The sequence below is a fragment of the Barbus barbus genome (genome assembly GCF_936440315.1).
Source record: "Barbus barbus genome assembly, chromosome: 28".
Classification (NCBI taxonomy): domain Eukaryota; kingdom Metazoa; phylum Chordata; class Actinopteri; order Cypriniformes; family Cyprinidae; genus Barbus; species Barbus barbus.
The window spans coordinates 21,524,726-21,547,754 of NC_136756.1; the positions used below are offsets into that span (position 1 = coordinate 21,524,726).

General features: G+C 35.0%; 1 protein-coding gene and 1 pseudogene across 7 annotated transcripts in view; one reads left to right on the forward strand and one right to left on the reverse strand.

Annotated features, from left to right (window-relative positions):
• The first annotated feature begins 253 nt into the window (after positions 1-253).
• Positions 254-3,456, forward strand: LOC306848214 (LIM/homeobox protein Lhx8-like; annotated as a pseudogene). The gene is made up of 8 exons: positions 254-423; positions 1,010-1,141; positions 1,243-1,364; positions 1,441-1,661; positions 2,509-2,609; positions 2,815-2,910; positions 3,040-3,205; positions 3,380-3,456. The product of its transcript is annotated as an LIM/homeobox protein Lhx8-like (transcript).
• Positions 3,457-3,611: 155 nt separating this feature from the next.
• LOC306848194 (choline transporter-like protein 5-B) overlaps positions 3,612-23,029 on the reverse strand; it is a 36,125-nt gene continuing 16,707 nt past the window's right edge. For 2 of the 6 annotated variants that reach the window (XM_079382588.1, XM_079382587.1), the window contains exons 4-22: positions 22,325-22,409; positions 22,049-22,133; positions 21,810-21,938; positions 21,039-21,099; positions 20,305-20,428; positions 16,905-16,988; positions 16,714-16,826; positions 16,198-16,329; positions 15,941-16,040; positions 15,718-15,810; positions 14,830-14,917; positions 14,406-14,668; positions 14,198-14,292; positions 13,673-13,776; positions 13,390-13,463; positions 11,452-11,522; positions 11,160-11,248; positions 7,290-7,374; positions 3,612-4,828 (exon numbers count right to left, since the gene is read on the reverse strand). In XM_079382588.1, the coding sequence (XP_079238714.1) occupies positions 4,674-4,828; positions 7,290-7,374; positions 11,160-11,248; positions 11,452-11,522; positions 13,390-13,463; positions 13,673-13,776; positions 14,198-14,292; positions 14,406-14,668; positions 14,830-14,917; positions 15,718-15,810; positions 15,941-16,040; positions 16,198-16,329; positions 16,714-16,826; positions 16,905-16,988; positions 20,305-20,428; positions 21,039-21,099; positions 21,810-21,938; positions 22,049-22,133; positions 22,325-22,409 (2,030 nt within the window). In that variant the 3' untranslated portion in view covers positions 3,612-4,673. Of the gene's footprint in view, positions 4,829-5,506; positions 6,927-7,289; positions 7,375-11,159; positions 11,249-11,451; positions 11,523-13,389; positions 13,464-13,672; positions 13,777-14,197; positions 14,293-14,405; positions 14,669-14,829; positions 14,918-15,717; positions 15,811-15,940; positions 16,041-16,197; positions 16,330-16,713; positions 16,827-16,904; positions 16,989-19,352; positions 19,377-20,304; positions 20,429-21,038; positions 21,100-21,809; positions 21,939-22,048; positions 22,134-22,324; positions 22,410-23,029 lie in introns of those variants that run through there. The other 4 variants (XM_079382590.1, XM_079382589.1, XM_079382585.1 and 1 more) reach the window with 3 other exon arrangements.

Consider the following 23,029-nt stretch of genomic DNA (forward strand, 5'->3'; position numbering starts at 1 on the left):
GGGTTTTAATTGGCGTTATTAAATAAATCAATTCTCTTCTTCCACTGATTCTTCAGAGGTTTTGATTGGCATGCGTAATTGATACGTTTGGGATGGAAGGCATTATGTGTGAACCGTTTCCGAATCGCTAATGCGGATTTCAAGTGCGTAATATACTGCACAGATAACCATTACTCCAAGAGTCGGACGTGTTTTAACAATGACTGGAATTCTGGAAGTCGTAAATGTAGTTTTGGTAATTGTTGCGGTTGTCATGGTGAAGAGGAGAGTGGATGATGTTTATGGGATGGAGCGCGCACATTTAAAGGCTGTGTTTCGGTGCGAGATTTGGAGATCCGAAGCGCATTCACTACAGTCATGTCTATGGATCGCAGTGAGGATTTTACCAGCGAGTGCAGAGAAGTTACAAGCGACATTTGTATGGTAAATATACATATTTATGAAGACATCGATTAACCATAAACTTTTCAGTCGTGTTATACTACGAATCTACGATGTAAAAGGACAACGTTTTGCTAATATTCTAGGTTGGCTAATTCTTCGGGTTTCATCCATAGAGGTTAAACCGTATTTTTGCTTCTTTAAATTGCCTACTTTTTAAATTTTAAATAGTTTTACAGCTTTTGTGATATACATGTGATAAGAATAAAGCGTTAAATAATGAAAATAGCCTACCTATGAGTTACCGGTGTACCGATACAGATCCTAATAGTGCACGAGTGACGGTTGCTGTGGTTACTGTCTCGCGCAAACGCGATATATTTTTCGTAAAAAAGATACGATTTTTTTCGTTGCTAAATTTTTTTCTTAAAAATGTACATTTATTATACATAAAATGTTAATTGTTGACTTAAATTAATTAAATGTACAATTAGACATTTAATAGTATCCTTTATACGACGCATTTCCCTAACCCAACGCGTTTATCTGTGCTTTACAGTCGTATGGAACCAATCAAATTTTGTGTATGTTTGAAATGTTAGATCAAATGTAATTTCTGTTTCTACAGAGTTCATCAGAATTTCTGAATGGCCGATCTTCTCCATCTGCTCTACCTCAAGCAGTGGCATCTGATGCTTTCCAAGGCAAAGCAGTTTGCACAAGGTGTAGAGAGGACATCCTAGACCAGTATCTGCTTAAAGTGAGAAGGATTATTTAGTTAATATTTATTCATTTCACTGACCATTTTAAATGCTGTATGATCAATTCTCAGTTTGTAATCAAATTTCTTGTTGAATGCAGGTCAATGACTTGTGCTGGCATGTGCAATGCCTTTCATGCAGTGTGTGCCAAACCACTCTGAGCGGACACACAACCTGCTACGTTAGAGAGCGAGAGGTCTTCTGCAAACTAGATTACTTCAGGTACTTCTGAAAGATTATGCATATGCTGAGAAGATGTTTCAGGATGTATTTAACCAAATCCATTATGGCTTGACAGGAGATATCGCACATGGTGCTCATGCTGCGGTGAAACGGTTCACTCCACAGACTGGGTCCACAGGGCGAAGGGAAATGTTTACCACCTGGCATGTTTCTTGTGCTTCTCTTGTAAGAGGCAGCTGTCCACAGGCGAGGAGTTTGCTTTGGTTGGACAAAAATTGTTGTGTCGCGTTCATTACGACAGCATGCTGGACAAACTCAAAGGTGCTGCTGAAAAAGGTAAGTTGAGAGTCCTGCATGCACACAAGTGGTGTACTTTAACAATATAAAGCCTGCTGTATCATAACTGATAATCAAATTTCTATCAACGTGATCTTGCATAAAATTTGCTGAAAATTCAAGTAGAAGCTTTTTTTGGTGTAATTCCAAAAATGTCTGCCTTTGGGTTATGATACGTGTCTTTTTGGTGTGAAATCTTTACTGATTTTTATAAAGTACATGTAAAAAAACATGATATTGTTAGTAATATTTCAAGATGAACACTTACTGGACTGAAGCAACTATTTGATTTTATTTGTTTATTTGATTATCCATGTTAAATCATGTTAAAATGTATCAAATACGATACATCAGGCTTTTGAGGAATGTTTATTTCTCAATCATCATTATATTGCATTGCATTATGTTTTCCCCTATAATTAAAACTAGAGATTTGATCATAAGCTGATTAAATATAATCTTGCTAAGACACCTTATTGTGAGATATAGACTGATATTTATAAGCATTTCGTGCAAGACGTCTACTATAAAATGTCACTGATTTAAAGGTTTCAGAATTTCATGTTAATTTTTGGCCATACACATATCAGCAGCTTCATTAAACTGCATATTTTTGAATAAAAGTTTCCTCCTTTATTACGAGTCTGAAGTTTCAATAAACTGTTTCATTTAAAATTTTTCTGAATATTTTTGTTATATATGTCAGGCTTTACAAGGTTAAGCTGTAAAACTAATCCAGTAACATCTTAGGGTGAATAAAGCAGTTGTTTGGTTTTGATGACTCCTGGTTTGTAGCATGCTCAGTATGTCTTATAAATACACCTTTGCATTACTTTTATTATTCCAGGAAAAAGCGTCTCTCCTGAAGGTACATTGCATACAGGCTGTGAAATCAACCAAAAACCATCTAAAAGAGCACGTACCAGTTTCACCTCAGACCAGCTACAGGTAAACAAAAGCATCGCTCTCGCTGATCAATATGCGCTACATACTGAGTTCAGGGGTTTGAAATCTTATTAAAATAAAGTTCGGTGTAAGCAATAATGGATCCCTGCTTTGTTGTTGCTACTTGTAATCGAACCATACTAGAGATTTCCCACTGGCTTAATGTCTCTGGCCCTGTTGACACTGTTTTGATGTTTGTGGCTTGCAGGTTATGCAGGGCCAGTTTGCTCAGGACAATAACCCAGACACACAGACACTTCAGAGGCTTGCTGAACAGACTGGCCTTAGCCGACGCGTCATTCAGGTTACATTTCTTTAGCAATTTCTAAAGTGCCTAAATGAAGCCGTCTAAAAATGTTGGTTTACTGTATGTGGCAGCAGAAGAAAGCTCATATGCTGTCTAAGTAATTTCTTTGAATTTCTTTCTGGTCAGGTTTGGTTTCAAAACTGCCGCGCTCGTCATAAGAAGCACATTTCTCCCCCTCATTCAGCAGTAACGGCAGGAGATATGTCTTCACTCCAGTCCGTGTCCACCCTGAATGAGCAGCACTATTCACACACATCTCTGCTCACAGCACTACACAGCACCTGCATTGATGGTGAGATTTGACCAAATGTAGTACAATCAGATAAACTCTTTAAATAGGACATTAGAACATTTATTATCAGTTTTTGATGAATATTACTAAAACTACTATTGGTATCCATTGTCAGGATGACATAAATTTGTCCCTGTGTGTTTGTTAATGGCTTTGTTTCTCTTTTGTTTTTAGTGCGCACACTATCATCTGTACTCTATCAGCCGCTACTGTCCCAAAAATCTACACATCTACCAATCAGCAGCAGCTAAACGCTTTACAATTCAGTTGTAAATGTTGTGCCAGTTGTTGTAACTACATTTATGCCACTGATACCTTTGTATTAAATGTATTCATTTTTTGTTTTTATTTATTATTGCGTTTTGTTCATTTCCCATGTGGTTTAACTAAAAATAAATAACTTGTCATGCGTCTATATGAAATATTTTATTTCCGAAATTATCCTTGCACTTGGATTACATCATACAGTGTTATTAAGCTTTGCAAAATAGCGCAATGTGTTTACAAAAATAGTAAAAATGTGTACCAAATTATGAAGAGAACTAAATGGTTACATATTAATGACATGATTAGACAAGTGTTAAACTCAAAATACAATTGAAAAAACAAAAAAAAACAACATAACATAAAACTGGTAAAGAATACAATCTTAATACTTAAAAGAAAAACTACAAAAAAAAAAAAGTTACAAAAATTTAAATAACGAATACTTCAAATGAATGGCATTAAAATATGATTAGTTCACATAAAATAACTACCACTAATCTGTACACACATTTATATAAAGGTGTTATTAAGATAAATTCAAGTCCTTCCTGGGCTAAAATGAAGTGTGAACAGACACAATAAAAATCACACCGGAGTGTAACCTCCTACTGCTAGAGAGAATTCGGCCTGATGAGAAATGCAGCTGGATGGATGAATAAGAGCAGTAATGACGGAATAAATAGTTATAAGCTCTGCACAGCAGAAAAGGGCTCATATCAACATGTGGTTGAGGTTAAAAGAGCTGTTAACTGCATGGTGGAATAAGGCACTTCAGCTGAACTGCAATTACAAACAGCAACTTACAAAAGTTGAGAATTTCATTTAGTGAAAAGTGAATAAATGTTACCGGTCATTTTCTCAATATGAGAGAAGTGGTAGTTTCACCTCAAATGGGTGCTAACAAAATGCAATGGTCATATAAAAGACAAGAATCGGTTAAAAATGACTAAAATCTACAAAAATCGACACAAAGTAAGACATTTCCACATATCCATAAACAGTAATCATTTCAATTCATTTGTTGCTTACTGTCAATTATATTTACTTGCATAATAAACAGAAAGATGAAGATCAGTACAACGATTCTTGTATTTATATTTTTGGGCTTCTAATGAGATAATACAAAACTATCTACATACATGACTGAATATTGCTTAAATCAGTCCATTTACCATAATAACCAGAATCTGTGTTTTACATGTCAGTGCCTTTTGCTTGGTTGATCCTTCTTTTGTTTTCTCCTTTTCTTCTGTTTCTCCTCTGGTCTCTTGTTCTTCTTGTTGAGGATGGCACGCAGGCTGCTGCTCATGTAATACGGACGGGTCGCTGAGCCGTTGTTCTTCTCCAGATCAAGCACTGAGATCAGGGGCACAAGCAATGTTAATGCCAACCAATCGCTCATGCAATTTTTGCATCAATCAGTATTTGCTGCTTAATATTTTTGTTGGAAACTGTGATAATTTTTTTTTTAGATGAACACAATTTGAAATAGAAATCTTTTATATTGTTTTATATCTTTACTTGAACTTTTGATCAATTTAATGTGTGCATGCTATAAAAAAATGTAATAAAAAGTATTAATTTATTTTCTTTTTTTAAATCTTACCACCAATTTCTGAATGGTAGTGAATCACTGTTTAAACATTAAGCAGCAAAAACTGTTTTTAACATTGATAATAATACGAAAAGTTTCTTGAGCACCAAATCAGCATATTAGAATGACTTCTGAAGGATCCTGTGAAAATTCAGCTTTGACACCACAGGAATAAATTACATTTTAAAGTAGTTCTTTTAAATGTCAATATTTCATAATATTACTCTCTTTACTGTAAATGAATGCAACTTTGGTGAGCATTCACTGTAAAAAAATTGTTTCAAAAAGTTGTTTCAACAAAATAATTTGTTACCCCCCGATTTAAAATTTTTAGTTTAATCAACTTGAAATTTTAAGTTACTCAATGTTAATTTAAGGGACAATTGGAATTATTTTAAGTTGAAAACTTTTTTTTTTTTTTTTTTTTTTTTTTTTTTTTACAGCAGTTAGATACAGCCCCCAAATTCGGCATTTGAGGAGTGCACATATTTGCCCCAAACACAATGAAATATTTTACTTTTGTGAAACTTTGCTTGTTTTACTCTGGTTGTGTCTGCGTGCTGCTTGATGACACACAATATTTCATAAATAGGCTTCTTCACTGTAAAAAGTGATAAACTGACTTAATAATTTTAAGGGAACGGGTTTCCTCAATTTTTTAAAGTAATTAATAATAAAAAAGTATAAGTTAAGTGAATTGTCAAGTTCACTTAACTATTTTTGTTTTAATAATTTTAAGGCAATGGGTTTCCTCAATTTTTTTTAAGTTAAGTCAGCATCACTTTTGTTTCAAAAACAAAAAATCTTAAAAGTTTTGAACAGTATATATATTATTTTAAGCTGAGAATGTAATGAATAATACCGATAATAAAATTTGTTAGCATTTTGAAAAATGAACGAAAAATAGAATCAAACCATTCATCATATTTAGTTCAGCTTTATTCTAATGGGAAAAAAAAACAAATCTTTTATTTATTTATTTTTTTTTACAAAACTTTCCCCCATTAAAAGACAACTTGTACTGAACTTCACAAGAGTAGACGCAGCATCAAACCAGTCTACAAAATTACAAAAAATGGCTTTTATGTTCCTTTTATAAATTGAACTTGAAAAACTTTCAGATTGATTGCAAAAAACAAAGGAGAGTAGCACTCTTCCTTTTAAACCAGTCACAGTTACTAAATACTGTCATCAGAACACCTGAAAATTCATAGATTCTATCAAAACATGGTTATAAGAGAATACACACTGTATCTATTAAGATTCCCCCAATACAATAGCATTTTCCAATCGATTATGACAAAGTTAATATTAAAATCATGTGGATTAAGAATTCGGTCAATCCACCCACATGCACATCAATGTACTGTATGAACTTCTAAACCAAAAGTGACATGAAAACAAAGGGCTGTATAGAAAGAGAAAGAGGATACTTGCAATATAAAGAGAGTAAATATATAGAATAACTTGCTTTCATCATGGATTACCAGAGTACTATCAGACCTTACTTTGCTCCAGAAGACAAACATGGGTAAGGCAATGATGGACAGAATTATCAGCAAAAAGAAAAAGAAGGAAAAAAGTACAGCAGGAGCCAGTCAGTATCAGCAGACAGTGCAGAGAGAAGATCGCTTCTATAAATGCTATCTGATTCCATATCCCAGAAGGTTTTGCTGTGCTGCGGGAGAGATGCAGCGTGCTACAGTACTAGTGCTGTTCTTCACGTCCCACTGAGGTGACAGTTTCAGGACACAGCATACTTTTTGCCTCCTTGATCAGTTTTGTTAAGTATCCTGTGCAGGCCTGGAGGCATGTAATGCGGTTTGGAAGGACTGCCATCGTTCCTTTCAAGATCTTCACCTGAAGGGTGTCCCGTCAAATCAGACGACAGAAGAAGGGAAGAGTTAAGGAGGAAAGACAGAGGGTTTCAAGGAAAAGGTAAAAAAGAAATAAAGCAGAGTTAGTCAGCAGTCATGCAGTTTGAAAAGAAGAAGTGAAAAGAATAAATACACAAAGATTACATCAGTATTATAATTAGAGAACAGAAGTGATCAAAGTCATGCACAGAGAAGAAGAGGAAAGGTAAAGGAAGACCAGTGGGTGGGTATGTACAGTATTTATCAAGGACTAAACCAGATTTTCAAGTTGAAAACATCATAAAGTTCAGCATTTACTACCAAACACACATAAGTGAATTCTGCAGATTTAAAACGGTGTACTTACAGAAGCAGAGGAACAATGTATCTACACACATGGCATAGACGTTAAAGAACCCGTGTGCAATCATATATGATCCAAATATCACAGTCTGTGAATGGGAAAAAAGATTAAAAGAGAAATTAAATTAGAATAAATCTATTCCCAACATACCTCTTGATAAATATGCATTTCAATGTTTCATTAAAAATTTTAATATTACTTTTGTAATATTTAAAAACACAAAAGACAGAACGAAAAGCAGATTAATTATTTATTTTTTAAATGCATTTTTTAATAAATAAAAAACTTAAAATGCGCATATATATATATTAGTGCTGTGAAACGATTAATCGCATCCAAAATAAAAGTTTGTTTACATAATATGAGTGTGTACTGTGTATATTTATTATTGTATATAAATACAAACACATGCATGTATATATTTAAGAAAAATGTTACGTTTATGTTTATATTAAATATATTTCAAAATATATACTGAATGTGTGTGTGTATTTATATATACATAATAAATAAACAGTGCACATACATATATTATGTAAACAAAAACTTATTTTGGATGCGATTAATCATTTGACAGCACTAATATTTGTGTGTGTGTAAGAATTATATATAATTTTTAATTGTTTTTAAATAAATTAACAGATATATAAAATCCATTACACACACACAGAATAAAAAAACATTATAATATATTAATTTATATGTATGTATGTATGTATGTATGTATGTATATATATATATATATATATATATATATATATATATATACACACACATACACACACACACACACACACACACACACACACACACACACACACACACACACACACACACACACACACACACACACACAGTGGTGTGAAAAAGTGTTGGCCCCCTTCCTGAGTTTTTATTTTTTTGCATGTTTGTCACACTTTAATGTTACAGATCATCAAACAAACTTAAATATTAATCAAAGATAACACAAGTAAACACAACATGCAGTTTTTGAATGAAGTTTTTTATTATGAAGGGAAAACAAAATCCAAACCCACATGGCCCTGTGTGAAAAAGTGCTTGCCCCCTAAACCTAATAACTGGTTGGGCCACCCTTAGCAGCAACAACTGCAATCAAGCGTTTGCGATAACTGTTACAGCGCTGTGGAGGAATTTTGGCCCACTCATCTTGGCAGAATTGTTGTAATTCAGCCACATTGGAGGGTTTTCGAGCATGAACTGCCTTTTTAAGGTCATGCCACAGCATCTCAATAGGATTCAGGTCAGGACTTTGACTAGGCCACTCCAAAGTCTTCATATTGTTTTTCTTCAGCCATTCAGAGGTGGATTTGCTGGTGTGTTTTGGATCATTGTCCTGCTGCAGAACCCAAGTTCGCTTGAACTTGAGATCACGAACAGATGGCCGGACATTGTCCTTCAGGGTTTTTTGGTAGACAGCTGAATTCATGGTTCCATTTATTACAGCAAGTCTTCCAGGTCCTGAAGCAGCAAAACAGCCCCAGACCATCACACTACCACCACCACATTTTACTGCTGGTATGATGTTCTTTTTCTGAAATGCTGTGTTACTTTTACGCCAGATGTAATGGGACACACACCTTCCAAAAAGTTCAATTTTACTCTCGACAGTCTCGTCAGAGTATTTTCCCAAAAGTCTTGGGGATCATCAAGATATTTTCTGGCAAAACTGAGACGAGCCTTTATGTTCTTTTTGCTCAGCAGCGGTTTTCGTCTTGGAACTCTGCCATGCAGGCCATTTTTGCCCAGTCTCTTTCTTATGGTGGAGTCATGAACACTGACCTTAACTGAGGCAAGCAGGGCAAACACTTTTTCACACAGGGCCATGTGGGTTTGGATTTTGTTTTCCCTTCATAAAAACACCCTTCATTTAAAAACCTCATGTTGTGTTTACTCGTGTTATCTTTGATTAATATTTAAATTTGTTTGATGATCTGAAACATTAAAGTGTGACAAACGTGTGTGTGTGTGTGTCTTAAGTCGCTGGGGTATATTTGTAGCAATAGCCAAAAATACACTGTATGGGTCAAAATGATTGATTTTTCTTTTATGCCAAAACTCATTAGGATAATAAGTAAAGATCATGTTCTATGAAGATATTTTGTAAATTTCCTACTGTAAATGCATCAAAACTTCATTTTTGATTAGTAATATGCATTGCTAAGAACTTCATTTGGACAACTTTAAAGGCGATTTTCTCAATATTTAGATTTATTTGTCTCCTCAGATTCCAGATTTTCAAATAGTTGTATCTCAGCTTAATATTGTCCTATCCTCACAAACCATACATCAATGGAAAGCTTATTTATTCTTTCATGTGATGTATAAATCTCAATTTTGAAAAATTTACCCTTATGACTGGTTTTGTGGTCCATGTTCACACACATACATACATATAATTATATAATTTATCACTAAAGACTGCATAAGAATTTTCTTAATAAATTACATTTATGAAATGCAAATAAATAAATATACTAATCTATCTATCTATCCATCTATCCATCCATCCATCCGTCCGTCCATCCATCCATCCATCCATCCATCCGTGACTCTGGACCACAAAACCAGTCATAAGTGTCAATTTTTCAAAATTGAGATTTATACATCATCTGGAAGCTGAATAAATAAGCTTTTTGATGTATGGTTTGTTAGGATAGGATAATATTTGGCCGAGATACAACCATTTGAAAATCTGGAATCTGAGGGTGCAAAAAAAATCCAAATACTGAGAAAATTGCCTTTAAAGTTGTCTAAATGAAGTCCTTAGCTATGCACATTACTGATAAAAAATTACGTTTTGATATATTTATGGTTGGAAATTCACTAAATATCTTCATGGAACATGATCTTTACATAATGTCCTAATGATTTTTGGCATAAAAGAAAAATGTATAATTTTGACCCTTATAATGTATTTTTGGCTATTGCTACAAATATACCCCAGCGACTTAAGACTGGTTTTGTAGTCCAGGGTCACATATATGTATATATATATACACACACACACACACACACACACACACACACACACACTATATTGCCAAAAGTATTGGGTCACCCCCTTCTAATGAACATGTTTGACTACTTTAGTAATTTCTATGAGTACAAATCTTAATGTTGAAGCATATAATGATATTCTATGGAATTGTGTGCTTCTAATTTTATAGCAACAGTTTGGACAGGACCCTTTTCTATTCTAACATGACAGTGCCTCTGTGTATAAGACACAGTTCAAAAAGAAGTCCTGATCCCAGCTGAACTCCTCTGGTGTGACTTTAAATGCAGACCTTGAGCCAAAAACTCATCATCAAACACCAATGACTTGTACATAAGGGTACTGTCATTTTAGACATGTCCAAAACTGTTGCAACAGAGATGGAAATACAATTTTTAAATACATGAATTATGTTTCCATCTTTGTTGCCACAGTTTTGTTAGTGCCTTTTTCTGTTCTAAAGAAGGGGCGTCCCAACACTTTTGTCCTTATAGTGTCTATACAAGTCATTGGTGTTTGGTGATGAGTTTTTGGCTCACGGTCTGCATTTAAAGTCACACCAGAGGAGTTCAGCTGGGATCAGGACTTCTTTTTGAACTGTGTCTTATACACAGAGGCACTGTCATGTTAGAATAGAAAAGGGTCCTGTCCAAACTGTTGAAGCACAATTAGAAAATTAGAAGATATTCCGTAGAATATCATTATATGTTTTAACATTAAGATTTGTACTCATAGAAATTACTAAAGTAGTCAAACATGTTCATTAGAAGGGGGTGACCCAATACTTTTGGCAATATAGTGTATATATGTATGTGTATAAAATTTCTAGAACATGAAGGTGTATTGCTTGCACTCACCAGCAGAGGGACCCAATAATAATTTAATGACGGCACCTCTTCCTGGATTACTGGTATTTGGCGGGTGAAGAAAAAGAAAGCAAGGACACCTGCAAAAGCATATTCACAACATCAGCAGGCAAAAAGAGCTAGAATGGCAAACAATGTGACATCATCAATCATTTTTGTGTTTAGAATTTATGTGCATGAAGGCAGATGTCATGTCATGTCTGTGTGTGTGGTTAAAGCCGCCTGGCTCTATTAGTCTTAATGTTGGCCTGTCTGTATGTCACAAATGAAATGGTTGACTCACCCACACTCCCTGAGATCAGCAGTTTGCCCAAGAACAGCAGGAAGTCAGTCACCTTGTCCAGAACAGCAACTCTAGAGAAAAACACAGAATAATAAAGAGATGCTATATATAGTCATATTTAGTCTTGGACCTCTTACATAAGACATTTTATTATATGGAATATTTAAAGAATTCACAATTTATTAGACAACAATATTTCTCCAAATATGAGTTGGGTAAGTATGACTCTTGATAAAATTATACTTCACAAGTTGAACACAAAAGAAAAAGACAACTTTTTCTTTCCTAACAAATAGAACTTTCTCAATTAAAATAGGAAATTTCTCTTCCTCTTTACGCAAACTAACCTGTGGTGTACCCCAGGGGTCTGTTCTTGCACCTACTCTCTTTTCTCTCTATCTACTTCCCTTGGGGTCCATCTTTAGGAAACACGGCGTTTTCATTGTTACGCTGATGATATGCAAATCTATCTGCCTTTGACCACGGAAAAAAAGCATGTTCTTAATAGTTTATCAGCATGTCTGGATGACATAAAATCATGGCTCTCAAAAAATTTCCTTTTTCTAAATTCAGATAAATCGGAAGTTATTGTTTTTGGCCCCTCTGAAACTAGAACACAAAATATACCTAATCTTGAGTTCTTAAATTTAGCTATTTCATCCCGAGTGCGAAATCTGGGTGTGGAAATCGACAACGGCTTGAAATTTGACAGACAAATCAGCTCTGTAGTAGGTTCTAGTTTCTTTTATCTTCGATCTCTCTCTAAAATTAAAACCTTTCTTTCTAACGCCTCTTTAGAGGTTGCTATCCATGCCTTTATTACATCTCGGCTGGATTACTGCAACTCTCTATATTATGGTGTTTCAAAGACTCAAATTTCCCGTTTACAAGTCGTTCAAAATGCAGCAGCTAGATTCCTGAAGGGATGTAAAAAATTTGATCATGTTACACCCCTTCTGAGATCTCTACATTGGTTACCTGTTCAGTATAGAATTGAATATAAAATTCTATTACTTGTCTACAAATCTTTAAATAATCTTGCACCATCTTATCTGACAGACTTACTCCACCCATACACTCCTAAGCGAGGACTTAGATCGGGAAACAAATTCCTCCTTCAGATTCCCAGAACCCGCTTGAAAAAAAAGGGAAATAGAGCCTTTGAAGTGGCTGGCCCCACTCTCTGGAATAATCTCCCGACCCAAATTAAAATGGCTTCCACTTTATCTGAGTTTAAATCTGCTCTCAAAACTCCGTTTGTCTCGGTTTTTAACATGTAATTTATCCTGTTTTTATTGTGATTATTGATTGTGTTTCTTTCTTGTGTATTTGTACTGTAATTATTGTACAGCACTTTGGTCGGCTGGCGGCCGTTAGTAAATGTGCTTTAGAAATAAACGGAACTTGAACTTGAACAACAAATCAGACAACAAAACATGCTTTGGTAACACTTTACAATAAGGTGTCATTCGTTAACATTACTTAATGTATTAATTAACATGAACAAACAATGAACACAACATTTATTACACACTTTATTAATCTTTGTTAATGCTAGTTAATAAAAATAGTATTGTTCATTGTTTCATGTTAGTTCACAATGCATTAACTAATGCTAACAAACACAACCTGTGATTTTAATAATGCATTAGTAAATGCTGAAATTAATATTAACTAAGATTAATAAATACTGTGGAAGTATTGTTCATGCTTAGTTCTTGTTAACTAAAAAACCTTATTGTAAAGTGTTACCCATGTTTCTTTTTTATGCCATAGAGGCAACATTTGGTGAAATTTGACAGTGATGAAGCTAATACAAAAATAACATCCTGGAAATGTCAAAATAACTGGAACAAATTCTTGAAAAGGTGTGTGAGTCCTTGCAGCTTCACACCTTGACAATGACATTATAAATGTTGCAGCAGTGCAGAGTTTTACCTCATAACGTTCCTCATTAACAGAAAGAAAGCGTCTCGTGCTGAGGAACAGAAATTCTTCCCATATATTGAAATCTGAGGACATGAATACAATCGAACAATAAATGTCAATGCATTCCTTCTTTCTGTAAGTCTGTTTCTTGACAACAGGTTCAACATTGGCTTTCATATTTAAACAAATGAAACCATACACATTGAAAATATATGCTGTTATCTGGTAGTTATAAATACATAAAATATAAAGTTATGTAATGCCTGTACCTTGAAAAAGTGGAGTGACTCACCATAATGTAAGCATTCCTGTTCATGAACTTGATGAAGTGTTCTAGGCACCAGAAACAGCATTTTAGGCAGCACAGCAGGAAGCGTGTAAAAGCATTGTGAGCACCTGCGACAAAAACAGAAGAAAGAGCAGCGCCATTATTCACAATGTATTCTACGCTATATATACACACTACTGTTCAAAAGCTAGGGTAGGTAAGATTTTAGGAAAGATGTTTTTGAAAAAAGTCTCAATAAGGCTTCATTTATTTGATCAAAAATACAAATATATTTTCAAATGTTGTTTATTCCAGTGATGGCAAAGCTGAATTTTCAGCATCATTAACACCAGTCTTCAGTGTCACATGATTGTTTCAGAAAACATTTTAATATGCTGAGTTGGTGCTCAAAAACCATTTCTTATTATTATCATTGTTGAAGCAGTCTTCTTAATATATTTGTGGAAACTGTAACAAATGGAGACATCTGAGACCATCACTGATGAGAAAAATGAGTCAAACCTTTAAAAATTAAAATGTGATTCATACCTTTCAGTTTATGGTCGAGGTACTCCAGAATAATCCGGATGAACTGTACAATGGACAGAATCAAAGCTCCAAACGCAAGAGAGCCTGTGTGATACCTGGAAAAACATTGTAATGTGATTACAGTGAACATTTCATTTCAGTCCAGCAGCTCTCCACTCAGACATAATCAATCATCTGCAAGCTTCTAAGACCACAGAGGGCAACATACCTTAAAGTCCTGCCAAATGATGAAGCCAAGGGGCAAGGTGGGATGTCTGCTGGCTTCCTCAAGGCCCAGTAATACGAGGCGAACGCCCCGGCGAGGGTACACTGACCCAGAGCGATGGTGAAATTCACCAGCCAGAGGAAGACCAGCAAATTGCAGAGCTGAAGAACAAAGATGTAACGGTGGTACAAACTCTCCCCACCGTAAAAAGCAAATGTGCACTGGGAACCCGGGCACAGTTTAGTCACGTTGGATTGACTGAAGGTCTGAAACACAAAGAGATGGAAGGAATCACTAATGTGACAATTACTAAATCTGAATCAATATAATGGATTTAATATTAAAAATGTAGTAAAATGAAATCTGTACACTGTGTGAGCAGGTTGCTGTCTTTTAGATCACAGTTTACAGTAGGGTTGGTTCTTACCTCTGGGTCACAGGTGAGGTTGGCATACTTGCAGTCGGGTAGCGTTGACATTACTTTATATACTGCATCTCCAGATGATGCCAGGAAACTGAAATAATTTATGGTTAAGGAAAATACAATACAAACTAGCTAAAGGTGAAGTGTGTAATATCTGTGCCACCACTGTATCTGCTAAAATAAAGACTGCTGCTATAAAACAGGTAGTCTGGAAGGTAGTCTTGTACGGAAGCTTGCCACAGAATGAAAAAAACTGGGTACCTTTCCTAAGACTTTTTTTTTTTCACCATTCTGAGTTTACATTTTCAAAATTGGGAGTCTACATCTCACAATTCAGTTTATTTTGTTTTTGTTTTGTTTTTTTGTTTCGGCCACATAACAAAAATTGTGACATCTCACAATTCTGACATATTATTCTAGCAAATGTGAGTTTATGTATCACAGTTCTGATTTTTCTTTTTAGAATAGCTCCAAATTCTGTTTATACATCTCACAATTCTCAGAATTGCAAGAAAAAAATCGGATTTGCGAGATAAAAAGTCACAATTAACTAAGATTTTTTAATCCCATGACAGAAACAAAGTCTTTTCCCAAAGTCATGCATTAAAACAAAACCTATTAAACCTAAAAAAAAAGTAAATATTTCAATGTTAACATTTTTTCATATTTGATATTTAAAAAATAAACCATTAACTCGTTTTAAACTTTTCTTTTATATATTTAATATTTTCAAATGTTAACAAAACAAAATACTATACTACTAATATTATATATATATATATATATATATATATATATATATATATATATATATATATATATATATATATATAAAATAATAAAAAGTACTAAACTTCATTCTGCATTCAAATGAATTTAAAATTTGGATACACAGCTGTAACAGCCCAGTATGCAATACAAAGAGCCAGAAGCAGGAAGGTGATGATGGGATAGAACAGTGTTGACGTGATGCATCCAATCGCCCTGTAGGAGAGAGAGACATAACATTTAAAATAACATTTGACAGCTTTGTTCCAGGCGTTTTTCCATTTTTTTCCAAGCACCATCATTAAACAGAAGAAAAAGAGAGAAAGACAGGCAGAAAGAAACTTACTTGCTGCCCTCCTTTAGAAGAGCAATGGCAATACGAACTCTGTTCCGCAGGAATATCAGTACTAAGATGATGATAGCTTCAATGACAGCCAAGGAGATCACTGCGTAAAATATCAAGCTGTCAGTCACTTGCATCAAACTGAACTTTTCATATCCTTCAACTTGAAAGTGCAGCTGCATTGCTTGGTTTGAGATGCATTATCTGATTTAAACTTCACTACAAACACTAACATATTTGAATAACTCAAGAAATCTTACTGAATATGAGCCAGGTCTGGCTCAGCTGCAAGTAAACCCGGAAGTCAGTCTGGAATCCGATGTCTGAGATGGTGATGTCAGAGTCCGGCTTCCCCTTGAGTGAACTGTACTCCCAGTAACAATGCCATATTCCTGTAAGTGACAGTCAGGACACAACAATTGAACCCACAGTGCAGAGACATTCACAAACTATCATAGCTAACACAACATTTAGTGTTAAGGTCAGTTACAAGATCAGGGTTTAATTTTTAAAGTGAACATTTATTGCCTGAGAATTCAAGAGAACCAGATCAGTCTGATTCATGAAAGATTAATTTACTAAAAAAGGAAAAAAAGGACTTTTTGAAGTTTGAAAATTGTGATTTTCTTTTGGAGGAACAACATTCATCCAAGAATATATTATATCACTTTTATTTTTGGGCAAACTATCTCTATAATTTATTAAATTTTGAAGTCCAGTATATAAGAGTTTAGTTTTTGAGTTTTAGTCTGTAGTGTTCTGTAGTAATTACCAACCATAGCCCACAGCCACGATGACCCCAAAGATCACCATCCAGAAGAGAACGCCGGCGGTGAACCTCAGCAGCAGAATGAAGATCAGACTGACCAGCATACTTATCACCAGACCACTGAAAACACCCATAAACCACAGATCAGCCACACTGTATCAATCTCTTGCATTTGTGAGAAAATGAGGGAATACATACATTAGGATCCAAAACCATGAGCTGGCGTAATCCTCAAAGATTTTGACGCCCACCTCCTTTGCATCCAACAGGCTGGTGATTCCACTGTAAAAGAGAAACCAGTCAAAAACAGTCAACTCTACTGACTGTACAGAGCAGTTTATGGGGAGGTTCATCTCATAAACATGCCACATACAGTCTTTTCTTCATTAAACTAAGAAGCAATGGCACACTACAGTTGGTTATAACAGATCTACAGCAGTCAGGTCGATGTTTCACACAAGTGTTAAGAAAACATCAGATTTGTTCTACTGTCCTCCTTTCATGAAAAAGCCATGTTTTTCATGCACAGTGGAGGTGAAGGGTTAAAGAACTTAGTCAAAGTTATTGAATCTGACACAACTGAAAATGATGCTTTGAGGGACAGAAGTACAGTCAGTGCAACATGTTGTACTGTTTAAAAGGTCACTGGACACAACTAATTTTCTTTAATGTTTTAAAAAATGCTTAGTCTAGCAATAATGTTTTGGAAAAACAACAGACTTTATTTCTATCCCACACAGTCGTGTGTTTACTCAGGTCAAACTAAAATGAATATAGTGTTTATTCTATGTAAGTCTGGTGAGAGAAGTGCTTTTATATACACTACCATTTGAATCTTTAAAAAAAAAAAACAAAAAAAACAACAACATTTTTATTCAGCAAGGATGCATTAAATTGATTAAAAGTGACAGTAAAGACGTATTGCGGTTCCCACAGAAATATTCAGCAGCACTACTGTTTTCAACACTGATAATAACAAGAAATGTTTATTGAGCACCAAATCACGTGACACTAACTTCAAGACTGAAGTAGTGGGCTGAGGAAAATCCAGCTTTGACATCACTGGAATGAATTACATTTTAAGATATATTAAAATACAAAAAGAGTTATTTTAAATTGTAATAATATTTCACAATATTACTGTTTTTACTGTATTTTTGTTCAAATAAATGCAGCCATGGGGAGCATAAGACTTTTTCTCACACAAACCTTTGAATAGCAGTGTATATAACATTTGAATAGCTGGGTATATGTTATATAGTTTTGTGATATTCATTGATTTGTACAGAAGTGAGGTAGGTTTGAAAAGGATAGCAGCAATGTTATAGAAGCTATTTTGAAACTAATCTGTCGAGCTAAAATCTACCCAATTTAAAGTTGGCTTAAACTATATTGAAGCTACTTTTTAATAAATGCAGTTATCTATCCTTAGCTATAATTTTGTATAATTGTTGTAAAGGGGGAAAAAGTAGAATAGCTGTACATTGCTACAAAAAATTCAGCGCAGGCACCTTTGCAAGACCTCAAAGAATCATGAATGATTCATATGGGAGCATGAGTCTGCAAAAAAAAAAAAACAAGCATTGTCATGTTTCATCACTACTTGCTGTAAAAAGTAGCCTGCTGCTGGAAAGCTGCACTATACTGAAAACAGCTCAACTACTTTCATCAAACTGAAAAATGGTTTAGTTACACTGGCTAGCAGAGATGAAGTTCTCCAAGTAATGCTGATGAAATGTGTGTTTGTCTATAGCGGAGAAGCTTCAGGTGAATGGAAGAGCTCTGTGTACCAATTTTAACATCTGCATTTTAAACTCCTACGCTCAATTTTCCTTTGCTGAAAACACAATCAATGTAGCTCATGTACAAAACGACCTTGCGATGACATTAAATCACATCTTCCTCACTTACGTTTGCCATTATATTCTTAAAAAGCTCTTTCAGCAGAGAGACATCTGAAAGGCAGAGGGATTTTGTCAGTGACATCAGTTTTGACAAGGGGGAAAAACATACAGAGATGTGTTTTTCTGTTCTACAGATTCTTTGAGAAGCTGCAGGTGCAGAAAATGCGGTGAGGGAGGTTAGTCTATAGATAAGCGAAGGACAAGGTCGAGTTTCAAAGCTGACAAGAAATAGAGACCTTTCTGTTCCTCGTTGCATAGCCGTAACTTTGCTACAAAAAAGAAGCATTGAGCATGTTACAAAAGACACATGAAGCAAAAACCTTGGTTTTCTGCAATCAGGTAAAGAGTTACAAAAAGCATCTGCAGATTAGAGTATAAAAGTGCCTGTTTTTGTGAGTAAAACTCAATCCAAAAGAACAATTGTTAGGGCCTGTTCACACAGGACACATTCTTGCATTAAAAACAGCTAGATGGAAAAAGCTAAACTACTTTGAACTAATATTACTAAGATGTGATTTGATGGCAAAGATGTAAGAACACATCCTGTGTGAACATTGTCTTGCAGACTAGTTACGAGAAACCTGCCTGCCAAAATAAGAAAATACCCCATGTGACCTTTCACCCCAGGTGTTTAAATCAGCGCTATTATGACAGCAGCAAACTCATGCGAACATGCACAGCTTGACTTATTTGCTTATAAGGCCAGATTCTCTCTGACCTTTAGTAAGCCCAAATGTCATACCCAGATAAAACTGTCCTCTCTTGCCTGGATGGAAAGACAGTATATTTAGGAAGAAATGTTGGAAATACCTGTATTATTTGTTTACCTGCTGTATTTGTACAAATGCACATTTTTAATATCGAGATACAAGACATTTCCATTCAAAAGTCTAGGGTCGGTTTTTTATTTTAAAGAAATTAATGCTTTTCCTCAGCAAGTATACATGAAACTGATAAAAAAACAACAACTGTAAAACATGCATAATATTAAAAGAAGAGTTGTTTCAAATAAATTATGCTCCTTTGAATCTTCTATTCATCAAAGAATCCTTTCAAAAGCATTAAGAAATCTTACCGACCCCTAACTTTAGAACGGTAGCGTACACCCACTTAAACTCTGACTCATACAACTAAAATGGAAACTGAGAGCTCCTTCAGAAGAGCATTCATTAATTAATAATCATTATATCTAATTAGGAAGAACTGAGCGGTTTTATGCAGGCCAGAAGGTATTTTTAGACTCGTATATATGGGATAATATATAGTCAGCCAGTTATTGCCTCAAAATAATGTGATCAAAGACAATGTGAAGGGGTTTATTTTGCATGAGTAACCGACTGATTGTATATTATCTCACTTAAAACACAGCTACTTGACCAAATAAATATATAATTATACATGAAATATTAATTTGAGATTAAATTATTTTATTATGGAAGAAGACAGAGACTGTGGAGTGATACAAGTGAAACTAGCACTGGCTTTAAATTATATGCAATATAATTACGCAAGTAAATTATACAGTTTAGTGGCATTATATAACAATATTTGAAAAATATTCTCGATTAGAGCAATTTTGAAGACAGTGCAACATCAGTCCAACATCTGCCAAACAGGCTGGTGGAAGATTTTTTTTTTTACCTGTAGTCTTATATGGGTGCTATGCACTAAGCAGTGCTAATAAGTGAACTTACTTTGCTGCATCTCTCAGATCGCCGACACTTCTGATTTTACCGTGTCCATCCTTGAAGCTTGTTTTGTTGGCAACAGTTAATGTCCCGTTTCTGGTGATGAAATCGGGAAAGCACCTCTGGAGAACTGATGGAACAGCAAAGAATGACGAAAAAATGAAAATTCCACTTAAAGTATTTATTAGCTGTTGAGGACATGCTTTGTTTCTGTCTGCTCGTTTATCTTCAAGGCCTAAATTCCTGAGAGGTGACAAGTAACAGCTATCCAAGGGTTTTGTATCATTCTGTGCCTCCTTTGTTGATATGGAGAGGACGCAGTGACCTTCTCAGCCTTAGCGGAGACATTTTCTCTCTTTTTATCTCTTATATTATTCACAATATTTACATTAAATCATATATGATGGCTTCAAAGAGATCCAGTGGCCTGAACTGAAACTCATGATCTCCTGATATGCAAGTTTCTATTGATATTCACATACATTCATGCAATCTTTAATTAGTATCTTTTGAATTACACAAACAAATTCTAACATGAATTAAATTTAACTCACTTATACCCATAAATGTTGGGGTTTCTTCGTCTAGACACTCACTCATTTCTTGAGATTCTATTGGAATTGTGGGAATTTTTGTAAATTATTAAAGCTGACGTGCATATACATTTTAACTCAAATTTGGCACCAAGACAGGCTATTATAATGAAAAACACCAGCACAGAAAGCATTGATTTGACTTACATGGTCTGCTTGGCACAATCATTGAGGGACAATCTTCATCCCGAAGCACCTGAGAAACCGGCTGTCAAATGAGAAAGAAAAAAAAGAAGAATAAAATTAAAATTAAATTCATACTGCTCTCTACAGTATTTCTCCAGCATGTCAGGCCTGGCTCAAACACAGTCACCATGTGCGCTTCTAAATGTGCATGTGTGAGAATGTGTGAAAATCCAGTGACTCAGCAGAATCAGGCCATTGACGGTTTGTGTTGGTACATTTACGCATTGACACGCAAAGAAATGCAGGCTGGAGTGTACATGTGTGACGTATTGGCCGGTTAAAAATGCTCATGTATTTGACCATAACAGGCATAATATTCCCCAAGACATCCGCACTCTTTTAACTAGTGAATTTCTATGAAATTTAGAAGTAGTTTGTGATTACTGGATAAGGATTATTCCATTAATTATTAATATATTTTTTCATGTTTAATTAATTATTAAATCAATTTGCTAAAAAACTATTTATTTATTTATGAGTCAGCTCAACAAATTGAAAATAACCATATTAAAAGAAAGATTTGCCTACAAATAAGACATTCACTTTAAAAAGTTCAATGACTTTTTAAGATTGTATTCATTTCCGTGATTTTCCGAGGCCTGGGAAATAAAATCGTAAAAATTCACTGCTGTGGGAACCCTGTTTCAAGAATTTTCATACAGTGTGCATGTGATCACTGAATTTAAACAAAGTTTTGGTTCTTGCAGATACTCTCTAGTTTCCACATGGTACCTTATCAGGATTGTTGAAACTCGGCTTGCAGAATTGCTTGTAGTAATCCCAGTAGCTCTTATTGCGTCTATAGTTGTATTGCATGTCGATGTATGTGGCAAATCTGTCTGGGCACTTGGATACACACAGCTGGGGTGAATAAGAGAGAAAGAGAGACATCAGTTCCAAAACAAGCCAGTGCTAAGTACAGAACATTCCAGCTTAGATGGCAGATGGTTTGCAGACAGTGTCTGTAGTACCTGAGTTGTAGGGCACTGGAGGTTAATGAGGACTGTAGGATTGGCACATTGTAAAATATTGAAGTAAAATAATATGGCTTTATTTCTGTGGGGGAGAAACATAAGGTGTTTCAATCCATCTTTGAAACTTGAAAATCTAATAAATAAACGAATAACTAAATAAATAAATCTCATACTTAATATATTAAGTATGAGATTACTTTTAATATTTTATGCAATTTATTAATTAAATTATAACAGCATTAACACCTTAATTTGTCTCTAGCTCATACTTACGCATTAGGAGTACCCTGCTGGCCGCAGAACTGCCCATAGCTGTCTGTTGGGTAGACCACTTTCCGGGGATCCCCATGCATCCAAGCTTAAAAAAACATAACACATGTCATCTGAATCATGTTTCTCAAATAAGTTTAGCACAGCTGCAATTCAAGCCTCAAGCATTTCAAAGAACTGCTGTAATAAATAAATAAATCTTATTTTGCACCAGCAACCTCAGTATTAATGGCAACTCTGAAACTACACCCACTGTTCCTGCTGAGAAGGAACAGGCAGAAGCAAAGAGAACAAACATGTACAGATGCATGAAAAACAAACTAAAAATAAAGTGATACCTCTTTATTTAATTCAGAGCATAAGAGGCTCTTTATGTAATTGAATACGAGTGATTTGAGTCCACAGAGAATCAAACACACTACAGCTCTGTGGAAGAAGGATTCTGCCAGATGATTTAATTTTCTCCAATCAAGTCTGCATGGAAAAGTGAATTTGAGCTTCAGGGGTCACGGAATGTCACCCCGAGCCTAAAACGGTCACATGAGTTGTCAGTGCACTTCAAAGGGCAACAGAAAAGCCAGTCGTATTAATTTAGCCTAGTCAGGATTAAACCGATAAGACCAGAGCAGAGTGAGATCAGCATGAGAAAAAAAAGCACTGTGTCTTACACTCCACAGACTCAATATGTACAGTTTGTACAGTTTATAT